At 40.3% G+C, this 13,839-nt stretch overlaps 2 protein-coding genes across 2 annotated transcripts; both read right to left on the bottom strand.

The window, feature by feature from the left end:
• Nucleotides 1-4,477: 4,477 nt before the first annotated feature.
• On the bottom strand, nucleotides 4,478-9,283 carry ASNSD1 (asparagine synthetase domain containing 1). Its single transcript, XM_065931915.1, has 3 exons — nucleotides 7,820-9,283; nucleotides 7,363-7,544; nucleotides 4,478-4,828 (listed from the first exon to the last, which is right to left on the bottom strand). The coding sequence occupies exons 1-3, from the start codon at nucleotides 9,281-9,283 to the stop codon at nucleotides 4,555-4,557; spliced, it is 1,920 nt and encodes a 639-aa protein (XP_065787987.1). The 3' UTR covers nucleotides 4,478-4,554.
• Nucleotides 9,237-13,585, bottom strand: ASDURF (ASNSD1 upstream open reading frame). Its single transcript, XM_065931916.1, has 4 exons — nucleotides 13,406-13,585; nucleotides 11,090-11,143; nucleotides 9,994-10,069; nucleotides 9,237-9,375 (listed from the first exon to the last, which is right to left on the bottom strand). Exons 1-4 carry the CDS (start codon nucleotides 13,493-13,495, stop codon nucleotides 9,305-9,307), a joined length of 291 nt encoding a protein of 96 aa, XP_065787988.1. The 5' UTR covers nucleotides 13,496-13,585; the 3' UTR covers nucleotides 9,237-9,304.
• Nucleotides 13,586-13,839: the final 254 nt, after the last annotated feature.

Below are 13,839 nucleotides of genomic sequence, written 5' to 3'. Positions count from 1 at the left end.
AACTGGAGATCAAATTGCCAATATCCTTTGGATCATAGAAAAAGCAAGAGAGTTCCAGAAGAAAAAAAAAATTCAGATTTATTGACTACGCCAAAGACTTTGTGTGGATCACAACAAACTGTGGACAATTCTTAAAAGAGTTGGGAATACCAGACCACCTTACCTGCCTCCTGAGAAATCTGTATGCAGGTCAAGAGGCAACAGTTAGAACCAGACATAGAACAATAGACTGGTTCCAAATAGGGAAAGGAGTACATCAAGGCTGTATACTGTCACCCTGCTTATTTAACTTATATGCAGAGTACATCATGTGAAATGCTGGGCTGGATGAAGCACAAGCTGGAATCAAGATTGCCAGGAGAAATATCAATAACCTGAGATATGAAGATAATACCATCCTTATGGCATAAAGTGAAGAGGAACTAAAGAACCTCTTGATGAAAGTGAAAGAGGAGAGTGAGAAAGTTGGCTTAAAACTCAACATTTGAAAAATGAAGATCATGGCATCTGGTCCCATCACTTCATGTCAAATAGACAGGGAAACAGTGGAAACAGTGACAGACTTTATTTTCTGGGGCTGCAAAATCACTGCAGATGGTGACTGCAGCCATGAAATTAAAAGATACTTGCTCCTTGGAAGAAAGCTATGACAAACCTAGACAGCATATTAAAAAGCAGAGACATTACTTTGCCAACAAAGGTCCGTCTAGTCAAAGCTATGTTTTTTCTAGTAGTCATGTATGGATGTGAGAGTTGGACAAATAAAGAAAGCTAAGCACCGAATAATTGATGCTTTTTAACTGTGGTATTGGAGAGTCTCCTGGATTGCAAGGAGATCCAACCAGTCAATACTAAAGGAAATCAGTCCTGAATATTCATTGAAAGGACTGAAGCTGAAGCTCCAATACTTTGGCCACCTGATGTGAAGAGCTGACTCATTGAAAAAGACCCTGATGCTGGGAAAGACTGAAGGGAGGGGGAGAAGGGGACGACAGAGGATGAGATGGTTGGATGGCATCACTGATTCGATGGACATGAGTTTGAGCAAGTTCCAGGAGTTGGTGATGGACAGGGAAGCCTGGCGTGCTGCAGTCCAGACAGGACTGAGCGACTGAACACACAACACACAGCATGGTGCTCAGAGCCCAAGTCCAGTTCAGTTCCGTTGCTGAGTCGTGTCTCTTTGTGACCCCATGGACTGTAGCCTGTCAGGCTCCTCTGTCCATGGAATTCTCTAGGCAAGAATAGTGGAGTGGGTTGCCATGCCCTCCTCCAGGGGATCTTCCCAACCCAGGGACTGAACCCAGATCTCCCTCATTGCAGGTAGATCCTTTACCATCTGAGCCTCCAGGGAAGCCCAGGAATAATGGAGAGGGTAGCCTATTCCTTCTCCAGGGGATTTTCCCGACCTAGGAATCTAACCTGGGTCTCCTGCACTGCAGGTGGGTTCTTCACTAGCTGAGCCACCATCTCTATCGTTTCTTACTTTGGCAACTTGTCTCCGAGGAAGCACAGAGGCAGAGGTGGGGTTGGCAAGGTGCTGGGCTCTGAGGTGGTCCTGAATTGGAATCCCTCCTCTAACGTCATTTGTTCCTTCAATAAACACTTTCAGAATGCTGGTTATGAGCTAGGCACTGGAGATCCTGGAACAGGCAGACGCAAAGCCCCAAGGTTAGCTCCTCCAAAAAGCACAAAGCTGTATTTAAACAACGCCATGAGTGTATGATGTAATAATAGCACGTGAAGGGACGCCAACTAAAACCAGGGCTGGGAATGGCTGCCCTGAGGAAGTGATCTTTTAAGCTAAGCCTGATAAAGATCTATCCAGAGAGTTGGAGAAGTAGCTTTCCGAGGATAGGGAACAAGAGGTGATGGACAACTGAGCTGAGAAAGAAGTTGAATTTTTGAGCAATGGAACAAAACTCTGCATGGAGAACAAGATGTGGACACAAAAATACGATGAGGAGGTAGGTGAGGGCTGGACTACACAGGCTGTTTAAAGTTTTTGAACTTTATCCCAAGAGTTTGGGCTCGATTTGTGGCAGTAGAGGGTAGGTACAGGCTTGAGTAGGGGCGTTTGAGAAGTAAGGATCGCTGATTGATAACAGATAGAGGAGTGGGAGAGTTTAAAAAGAAGGTGGTCATGTAGTGATGCCCAAGTTTATCAGACATGCAGGATCAGGGCAAGATTGCAGAGTTCAGTTTTACCTGTGAGAGAACCAAGCAGAGATGTCAGATGTGCCTTAGATACAAAGGTCTGAGTTAAAAGCAGCAGCTTGGGTTAGAGGAATACATTTGGGCTGGGTTAGGGTAAATGAGGCCAGGGAAATGGCTGGAATCACCATGAAAGAGAATAAAGAATTGAGAACCCAGGATGGAGACCTGAGAAATTTAATTATTTAAAGGTCATGTGGAGAGGGTGGAGGCAGGAAAGAATACAAACAGCAAGGAGTCAGCAGAGCAGAAAGCCAAGTCTGGTCATAGAAGCCAGGAGAACAGACTGGCCAACCTCACTGGATGCTGCTCTAGGTCGAGATGAGAACCCAAACTTTTCACTAAATTTAGTAACAGAGAGGGTTTTGGTTGGAGAAGGAAATGGCAACCCACTCCAGTGCCCTTGCCTGGAGAACCCCAGGGACAGAGGAGCCTGGTGGGCTGCCGTCTATGGGGTTGCACAGAGTCGGACACGACTGAAGTGACTTAGCAGCAGCAGCAGCAGCAGCAGCAGGGTTTTGGCTAATTGTTTGAAGGTAGAATTTCTCTTAGTCCAACAATGTCATTATTTTAGCTGCTGTGGTGGTAGTATTAGTAAATGTGTTACAGCTTTCCCAGGGCAAGGAATGTCAAATCACTGTCTTCTTTAGGAGTTGCGTGTTTGCACTTACGACGCACGAGTGATGTAAATTTCTCTACTTAAAAGGTTTTGTTCAGGTACCCAGATGGTTTATGTGGGATCTTGGGAAAGACTTTTGCTTTGTTTGAAGGATTAACATAGAATTTCATTCTAGTTTATGGGATTAAGTATCAAAAAAGTTGTAAAAAATCAGGCCCTCTGGAAACAGAACAAAAACCAAAAAAAAAAAAACCAAAAAACATGCACAGAGTATCCTGCCAGAACAAGTGAACTAGAGATCTCCTTTAGAGATTCAGTTGATTAAAATAATACACGTAAAATTCAGACTAGTTTCTGGCATGTTTTTAGTATTGAACTATATTGTTGTTATAAAAATCATTACTATTCAACTCTAGGCTGAAGGGCAAACCTCAAGTTTTTCTACTCCCATTAGGAGCATCAGTTTAGTGCTCAGGATCACGAAGTCGTCCAGTTGAAAGCTATTCAGGTAATATCTCAATCTGGTTTGAACACTGCACTTGACAGGAAATAAAATTCAGGGCATGTGAAAGTCTTTTGACACATGCTTGTGCTAAGTTGCTTCAGTCGTGTCCGACTCTGTGCAACCCCACGGACTGTAGCCCACCAGGCTCCTCTGTGCATGGGATTCTCCAGGCAAGAATACTGGAGTGGGTTGCCATGCCCTCCTCCAGGGGCTCTTCATGACAGGGATCGAACTCACGTCTCTTATGTCTCCTGCATTGGCAGGCCAGGTTCTTTACCACTAGAGCCAGCTGGAAAGCCGATACACACCTGCTAATATCCTAATCTTTCTTTTCCACTATAATTAGGAGAATCACAGTATGTCCAGACCTAGAAAGGGTGTCAACCCTAAACAGGGATGGATGCCAAATGTGACCTTGGGTATCATGGTCACGGATGAGTACTGTGGCTGGATGTCTGGTTGGAGTGAAGTTCAGTAGATATGTGAAAAGGTTGAAAGGGTGAAGGTAGGAGCCAAGAGATGGAAGGTGTAAGACCAGGGGTATGCATTTTAAATTGGAATATACTAGAACATTTTAAATACATTTCTCTTTCTAATAGCAAGAAGGGAGAAAAGGATGGGTGCACACACAGGTTAAGTTAGGACTTTTGGTGTTGGAAAATCAAGTAGTTCTTGGCTTCATTTTGATTTCTCTGTGAAAAGCCCAGGTCACGAGCTGACAATGGGAAAACAGAGAGACGTCAGAGATTTGTGGGACAGGAGAATATTCAAAATAGTCTTCAAAAGTTCTGAGAGCAGGTCAATGACCTGTCTAAAGAGATGTACCACATATCAATCAGGAGTATGAACCTCAAAAACCTTAGTTCTCTCATCTGTTAAATAACAACGATAACAAATTGAGTTACTAGTACTTCTGGATGTAGCTACCATGAAAAGAGTCCATAAAAGCTGCCTTTTTTCAGTATTGCTGGTGGGACATAACCATGTAAGAGTTCAAAACAATATTAATATCACAGTTTAAAATATCCAGGTTGTTTTTCCAAGTGTAATCTCTTTCTCTGGAGTATCAATTTGATTAAATTGGTTGCACTACTCTACAGAGTTACATAAAAATTCATGTAGTGAACTTTAAAACCACATTATGCAATAATAAAGCAGAGTATTTTATTTTTTAAAAAAACCACCATTCAGTAAATGTTCTTACACTATGAAACATCTAGTTTTCAACAGAAAGGTTTTCTAAGGAGATGATTTGGAGTCTTTCACATTTATCAGATGCCTTTTCATTATTCTTTTCCATTTTTGCAATTCTGGATCCAAATTGCATGGCCCGCTTTGGCAGAAGAGCAGAGGCTGTTAGACCAAGTTCCATTGCTGCAAGACGCAAAATTAGTTTTTCACCAATTCCACGGGGTAAAGTCAAGTTTGCCTTTTCCCAGACTGGTAGGGAATTTAGAAAGGAGACAACATTTTCATCCAGGAAAGGAAATCTAAAATAGAAAGTACAACCACTATTAAAAAAAAAGTTATCTCTTGTGATTATTTTGTTTGTATTTTATTTAATATGTTAAAATTTAAGGTATAAATTAATTATTGAGGGCACAATTTTTCTAAATTAAAAATATTCTAGTTACTTATACAACTTTACAGTTTAATCACATTAAAAATTATTTCACAACACTTGTCTAATTTTAATACACATACTAAAATGTAAAAAATTTTTCCCTCAATAAATAAACAAACTAAGCCTATGATGTCAAGAAATAATTTCAAATTGTTTCATAAGGTATCTTCAGGAATGCCTTGAAAACAAGCATGGTCCTGAGTTAATCATTCAAACTGTGTCTGCTCTTTACATGTCTAAAGAAACTGAACTTAAGGAATACAACTCTCTGCTCTTTAGGCTCCCCTAATTTCCTGGCAAATTCTGTTCTTTTTTGTTTGTTTAAAATACTCCAATTCCTCCCCCATCCCCAATTACAGTAGTGTTTTACATTTTACTTTAAGTAGAGAGATCGGAAAGGGTAAAGGAATTCTTTAAACAGAATGTTTTATAAAAATGAATCATGAAAGCAAATTTAAACGAGAAACTAATTAATAGAGTATGGTTAATATGTATGCCAAAATCCATTAATAAACTGGTTTAGATCTAGCCACTATAGTGGTGTTCGTTCAATTACAATTCTGCACTAGCTGTTTTAAACACACTTCATATCCATTTTTATCCCTGGGTATCATATGGGGGGGGGTGGTCCTTTAGAATTAACTGCTTTTACTGAATAAAATAAATTTCCTTTTCTCTAACCAAGCTGAAATAGGCTGAATTTTTTAATCTCTCATATACAGATACATTTCAAAAGGAAAACATCTTACACACTTTGTATTGTGGTGTTACTTATTTCTTTGTGATAAGATTTTGACAATTACGTTAATTTTACATGTCAGAACTGGCAACATAGGCATAACAAACTAGAGATAAGAAAACAATGAAGTCTCAGAGCTGGTATATTATGATGTTACAACTCCCACAATGTTCATCTGAACTCCTTGCATGCTTGTACCCCTGCAATAAAACTACCACTTAATAAATTAACCTACTTGAACAAAGTTCTACTTTTTATAATTAAATGACACATCTTTTTCCTTAATGCTTCAAAAAGTTGTATTCAAGCATTTGTTTACTATTATCAGAAATATGCTGTAAGAAAACACAAACCCCTAGGATTAAAAAAGAATATACACATGTAAGTGCCTTGATCTCTGAAACTATTATGATAATTTGGAACGTATGACTCAATTGTGTTCAAAGCACCTATGACAGAGGGGACTCCAGCGCTGGAGCCACCGTCTGACTCAGTATGGGTCTACACAGGCGTACCTTGTTTTACTCTGCTTCACTGAGACTGCTTTTGTTTTTCTTAACAAACTAAAAGTTTGTGGCAACCTGTGACGGGCAAAGTCTATCAGTGGTGCCATTTTCCCAACAGCATTTGCTCACTTCATGTTTCTGTGTGACATTTTTGGAAATGCTTCCATATTTCAAATTTTTCTTGTTCTATCTGTTGGGCTTCCCTTGTGGCTCAGTGGTAAATAATCTGCCTGCCAGTACAGGAGACCTGGGTTCAAACCCTGGGCTGGGCAGATCCCTGGAGAAGAAATGGTGGCAGCCCACTCCATTATTGGTGCCTGAGAAATCCCACCGACAGAGGAGTCTGGTGGGCGACCATGGGGTTGCAGAAAGAGCTGGACATGACTTAGCAACTAAACAGCAACAAAAACAAGAACGATTATATTTGTTACAGTGATATGTGATCAATAATCTTTGGTGTTATCACTGAGACTGCTTTTTGTTTTGTATTTTTAAACTAAGATATATATATAAAAATTTAGACAAATGTATGTTTATTTATGTCTAAATACATAAATATGTACTTTAAATACTAAATACATATTTATGTCTAAATACAGCATAATAAAAGTATGCTGCTGCATATTTAATAGACTACAGCATAGTATAAAGATAGTTATTGTATGCACTGGAAAACCAAAAAATTCATTTGACTTTCTTTGCTGCAATGGTCTGGAAGTAAGCATGCAGGATTTCCAAGTATGCCTGTACATACAAGAAATGTCTACAAAGTCAGGCTCTGTCACACTGGAGAAGGAAGCTTGGGAAGAAAGCAAACATTTGAAACAAAACAGAGCCCTTGAAATACCTCCCCTCAGTATTTCACTACCTCAAGTTTTACAGTCTTTCACTGTAGCCTTTAATCACATCACTGTATCACCTTTGAAAATTACTGTAAAGTCATTTCTTGGAGAATGAGTTCTGGAAAAACTGTTCCTCTGGTTCCTCTCCAGCATGCTTCTGACTAAGTGTAATACAAAGACAAGATACTGCCGCTACTGTTTCTCATTTGAACAAGTATCCAAAGAAAAAGAAACCTAAAAGTCTCCTTTTTAGGTTCAGTCTACTGCTTTGACAAAAACATTGAACAACGCTCCAACAGACAACAAGAATTACCTTGCTTCTTTTCCATGATCACTGATAACTCTATCATCACGACCAAGATTTCTAGAAGAAATTCGACCCAGTTCCATTGCGATTTCCTCATTCAGTCCTTCCAGCCCATGTGTCAGGAAGCGGGCCCGATGACGAGAATAACCTGCAAGCTGCTCATCTGCACCAATTCCAGTGAGAACCACCTACAAAGGTTGAAAGAAATCTACATCAGAATATCACCTACTATGCAGTGAGGAAAATAAAGCTTAAAAAAAATAATAATCCCAAAGATAACATTTTCAGAAAAAATCCACAAGGCAAATCATAAGATAGTAAAATATGCCCAATTTTTACAAAGTCATATACTTTGTGTTGTAGTTTAAATGCAATTACAAGACGCTATATTCTTGCAACTTAAGCGTTAAAAGCTTTAAGGGTCAAAATGAGGCCTCAGAAGTCCTGAGCCGCTGTGTCGTACCTTTGCACGGCTGTGATACGGCTGGGCTCCATCCTGGGTCACTAACCAGCCAGCTCCTCGGGAAGCAAACCAGACTGCACAGCCAATGCTATCATCCAGGACTGTATCCAAGGGCTGGATTAAGTGCGATATTCGAGTTCTTCTTAACCTTTGCAGTTCTTCTAGAGAAACATTAATTTCAACAAAATTCCAAATCCGCGACGGGCTGGCAGCCTGCAGTTCCTTCAGTCCCGCCCTTCCTGTGACTCGATCTGGTACACTGAACTGCTCCCCAGGGCTGGCAGCGGCGGCAGCAGCAGCGCTTCTGGAGAATTCCTCAGATGGTATTGCACAATGATTTTTCTGTTTTCTCCCTTTTTTGTTAAAATTAACTGGTATGGTCTTTTCTTTAGTCATGAAGGCCACATTGAGAAGATCAATTGGTTCGTCTAAAGGAATATGATGGTCAGCAAGGGCTGCGATGACCATGGAATCAATCCCTCCAGAAAACAGAACTGCAACATTTGCTTTCCTATTACTAGTTTTCAAAACTTCGCCTGGTGTCAGCTTTTCATCCCTAGGTAAACACAAGACACGTCTCTTGACTGCGATACTCAGGACGTCAATGAACTGCTGGACTACTTCCTTCGTGTGTCCATCAGTAAGAAAGACCTGAAGGGTCTCTCTTGTCAGCGGACTCCTGGAAATGCTGCCGCAATGGGCCTCAAATGCAGCTTGTGGCGACGCCATATTTAAAGGGACAACAGGTTCTTTAAGATACAGTTTGGCTTCATTTGCTGCCACCAAGACAAATGTTGGCAAGGCTGCTGAAATCTCAGTCAGGCTATTAACACATTCTCTGATATCATCCCCCCCAGAATTGTATTTCCAAGGATACAACTTTAAAACAACAGACTGGGAAATGGAAACAGACTTGAGATCAATTCTGAAAATTCCAGATGCTGGAACTTCCTGCCACTGATCAGCCACTCCAGATGCTTGGGTGCCAACTGAAGAGAGGCAGAAACTCTTGCCCAAGTTACTAAAATGCCAAAGCAAGCTACGACGACCAAAAAAGTCCCTACCAAACCATAAAGAATGGCTAGATGCTTGATAATATATAAAAGACCAAGGACCCCGGACTTTTGAGAAGAGTGACAAAATATCAGATTCATTCTTACAAGAGGAAAGATAATGAAACATGATTTGAGTATCATTCTCTTCGGCTTCAACCTTGATCCCACTAAAGACTTCTCCATTCCACAGGAATACATTGCCTCTTTCATCTTCCACAGGCTGGGCAGTCAACACACCTCTTAAGTGAAGGACATGGCCAGAGAATAAACACTGGTAGTTAACACTGGACCTGAACAACTGTTTACTACTATTGGGCCCCCGTCGTTTAAGATTACACAGCAAATCCTCTTTCAAATCTTTGCTAAAATGCTCAGCAGAAAAGCTTACTGCACAACAAATACCACACATTGCTGTGTAAAATCAAGTTGGCTATTTCTTGATTTTGGTTTTCTCTGAGTTTTCTATTTCTTGATATTCTTTCCTCAGCTCATCCAATATATCTGTGGGAGAGGGGAGAAGACACAGTAAAGAATAAAAATTCTTGACGCTTTACCTAGTAATTCAAAAGGCAAAACAAGCTATTTTCCAAGACTGAACCACATATGTACTGTGCTAGTTTAAATAATAATTTACAACAGACTTCTGATGAAGAATATTTACTATTCGGGGATCTCGTTTCTGTTGTTATTGTTTATTTTGACTCAGGCATTGAGCTATGCACAGTTTATATACATATCATTTTATTTAAATTCCGTAAGACTTTGCAGGCTCAAAGTGATTCACTCAAAATCAAAAAGGCAGAAATTGGCAGAGTATTTCATACCTATATCTGTCTAAAATTCTAAAGCTTACATTAATTATTGTGGCTTTCTAACACATCTTACAGTTCTTAAATTTGACTTTATTGTTACTGTTAACTCACCATTGAAAGGCTAACTTGAAGAAAACCAAACCATTCCACTAATTTTATTAACTGGTATACCACCATCCAATCTTTAGATACATATATTTATACATTTAGCTGTAGACAGTGTAATTTAGGCACCATCACGAATTTCCACAGAAAACCCACAAAAGAATTTCTTTTTGTTTCTGTATAATGTGCCAAAAAAACTTACTTTTGCTTTCAGAAAGCATTTCTGTTCGGTCTGCAAGAAAGAATATGTTGCTGTTCTGTTGCTGCCTATATACTTTCTGCAAAACATAAGTTAAGCTAATATCAAGATTTGATCTAAAAGGTAGATGTCAAAACTCTGAACCCTGTTACTGCTTACTATTGAACATTAGTAACATGTTCAGAACAATACCTTGGCAGATAAAGATAAACAAAGAACTCACCCATTATCCAACAATCTAGAAACTGCTACCATTAACAGTTAGGCAAAACTTTTTTTTTCTCTGAACATACTTAGTACCATTTTTCTTCAATAATATTATAGTTTATTTGGTCATTTAGATGTTGTCAACTTTTCACTATTATAAATCAAACTTGTGATGAATGTCTTTGTAACTAAATTTCCGTGCACTCCGTGATACTTTCCTAATGTATCAATTCCTATAAATAGGAATCAAACTAGATTTGCTGGATCATAATAGTACACAGCTTTAAGACTTTGACACATTTTGCCAATTTGCTTTATACAAGTTTGTTATCCACTGTACCTTAACTGCTATTACTCCACATATGAGAAATGTCTAACCTGTCTGTATCCAGTAATCTTCAAAAGCTTTAGAGGGCTCAAGTCATTTCTTAACTTTAAAATACAATGTTTGGCAGTACAATGACCCACTAAACAGAAACTTGCTTATTTATGAATATGTGCATGAAAATGGAGTTTAACAACCATGTTAAAGATTTGGAAGCTTGGAGTAAAGGAGGAGGTGGGGCGAGGAAGCAGTAGTATTTGTCTTTTTTAAAAAACGAACAAACAAAAAATAATTATCCACACTCACCTGTATAGCTTCTTCTCTTCTCAATAGATTCAAAGTTTATTTATGTCAAGAGAATACACCAAATTCAAGTACAAAATAAATACCATTATTGACTACAGCTCCAGGATAACATAGTACAATTAGTATCATTTGATTCACAGGTAGTGTCAATTGCATATGTTGGGGAAACATTATTAGCAACTATGATTAATACACTGATTTGTACAATTGATACCAAACCCTCCCACATAGTATTCAGAGTAAATCTAATAACTCACTTACCCTGTTCTTCTTCAGGTTGGAAAGTTCATCCACAACTACTTTTTGTTCTTTAATCTATTGAAATAAAGAAAACTTATTAAATCAGAGATGATCAAAGTATGCTCAATAAGAGCCCTTTAAAGAGATAGGATAAGGGACTCCAAGCATTGATTGTCCAAATGGGCAATTTGGGAATATACAGACTCTTTACAACAGCAGTCTGTGTGGACATGCAGGTGGCGGAAAGTTGAGGGGAAAAGTGATTAGACATACAAAGTGTTAAATGGCCCTTTATACCCAGACAGGGGGTTGGCGACCAACACTCATATTCAGGCAAGAACTACAGTTACTAAAAAAAGTTTATATCTTTTATTTAAAATAGAGGTTATGTAAAAAAAAATTCACCAAGACCTGAAAGTAATACCAATTTTTCAATGGTTTAATTGTATCTTAAATTAAAAAACAAAAAACAAAACAAATGGAATGAGGAGTGGGTGACCCTTCCCTCCCAATAGCCATGCTTTTCATGATTTACATACAAAATGGTATAGCCAGACAGACTAAGCAAGTAGTAGTTAAGTATCCTACATGGAGGGTAAGTAAGTATTAGTCGTTCAATCATGTCTGACTCTTCGACCGCGTGGACTACCAGTCTCCTCCGTCCATGGGATTCTCCAAGCAAGAATACTGGAGTGGGTTGCCACTCCATTCTCCAGGGGATCTTCTCCACCCAGGGATTGAACCCACGTCTCTGGCACTGCAGGCAGACGACTCTTTCTGGTCTAAGCCACCAGGGGTAGTATGACTCATCACTTTTCCATCTTTGCTTTATTCCTCTTTGTATCTCAAAAGCTAGCACAGGGCTGGCATTCTTGAACTAGGTCTCACCTTTTTTAAGTAGAAGAGGGCTCAACTAAATGGAAACTAAATTTCTTTTAAACTTTTCAGTAAAGATAGCCATACTGCAAACATGACTGATTACACAGTGTCACTAGAGCCTCTAACAGCGTTATTTTGTAAACTCTGATGCCTGGGGGATCTGTTATATGTAAGTGTAAGTGGCATGCTATGATAGTAATCAGAGCAGGCTGTGTGCAGTTTGAAAATTCATTCCCCACAGATGTGTACCCTTCTGCCTTCCACCTGCCAGTCACTGCAGTGACTGATTACAGAGATTGGGCTGAATTCCAAGACTTAATTTGTACAACTTCGTTTTAAGGCTTCGAATAGCACTTTCCCATTCATTTTAGAAATGGCAGGTATACTTTAACACTTCAGACAAGGAAATTGTAACAGAGGAATCAGAGATGTGCCCAAGATGCCAGTGTCAGTTTGGGACAGAACCAAAGTATTATCTCAGACATCTATTACCTGAAAGATTATAGCCATCCTCATTTCAAATTAAAAAAATTTTTTTTTCTTTTTTCCATTTATGGCGTTATATTGGCTCCCTTTTGTGAGGGGAGGAGCAAAAGAGCAACAATGAAATAACATTTTTAGGAGCATAGGTCCAATTAAATGAAGGACAGACGGGAAGAAGGTAACAATGGATAAGGAGATGGATAAGGAGAGACCAGCTGCGAAACTTTTGCAGGATTCCCTATGGCAGATGCAAGGGGCGGGTTTAAGATGGTTAAAAGTGTACACAGTGATAAAGGGAGACCTTACAAAGAGGCCTCAAAAGTGAAACTGATAGAACTTCGTGATGGATGCAAAGATGGGCTCCCAGGTTACTGGCATGGACAACTGCATGGATGGTGCTGACATTTTCTGAGACTACAGGCAGCCGATCTAGGGCTGGTGGTAATTTCTAAAAGTTTTAACTAAGTGTACATAGGAAAAAAACCCAACCATGAATCTCAAAGACATTAAGCGGGAGAGAGGCATAAGCTGTGATTTCATCTACATGATGTGCTGGGAGGGATAAAACTGTCCTGATGCAGAGCAGATCAGGGACGGCCGGAGCTTCTGCGCGCGGGAAAGCATGGCTATAAAGGGAGTCTTTTAGCGTCGAGGAACTTGTCTATATTCCAACTGTGGTGGTGGTCACACAAATTTATACACGCGTTAAATATAGAGAAAACGAAAAAGAGCCAAATTTTACGGTATGATACTTTTTAAAATGTTAAAAAATGGTAATTAAAAAAAAAAAAAAACCAGAACCAACTAAGCTTCCGCCTTACTGCCATCTGGGTCTGACCTCGGGGCAAGTTTCAAGGTGTCCCTTTCACTGTACCTGGGGCAGCAGGGCCAAGTCGAGACTGGACCACGGGGCCACCGCGACTCGTCTCCGGCGGTGAGCAGCCCGAGGGCCCTGTTACCTTGCCCCGCGCTCACCTTGCTGCTGAGCTCCTCCTTGTGCGGGGTCGAGCTCTCAGCAGGGACGAGCCCAGCGCCGTCCTCGGGTCGCTCACCTCGGCTGGGCATCTCCGCAACCACGCAGGGAGCCAGGCCGGCGGCACTCCTGCACTTCCGCGTCCGTCGCCCCGGCGCGTCGGCGCTCCCAGCGGCCCCAGCCCCTCCCTTTCAATTTCCGGTGAGTCCTGTCAATGGCGTCCGCGTGCTCACTGGAACGCCTGCGCAGTCCGGATCTGGGCCAGGAGTACTTGCGCGCGTGCGCACAAGTGATTAGGGCCCTGAACGGACCCTAGCGGACGGGATGTTGAAACGCTGTTTACCCTGTGGCATCTAGTAGACTGTAAATTATATGCGCCCCCTAGTGGTGAATATAAAGAATAAAAGTTCAGTAGAAATACCACTTAATATTTATT

Source organism: Muntiacus reevesi, chromosome 3 (genome assembly GCF_963930625.1).
Source record: "Muntiacus reevesi chromosome 3, mMunRee1.1, whole genome shotgun sequence".
Lineage (NCBI taxonomy): Eukaryota > Metazoa > Chordata > Mammalia > Artiodactyla > Cervidae > Muntiacus > Muntiacus reevesi.
Note: the sequence above shows the minus strand (reverse complement) of the source record. Positions and strands in the feature narration are given on the sequence as shown.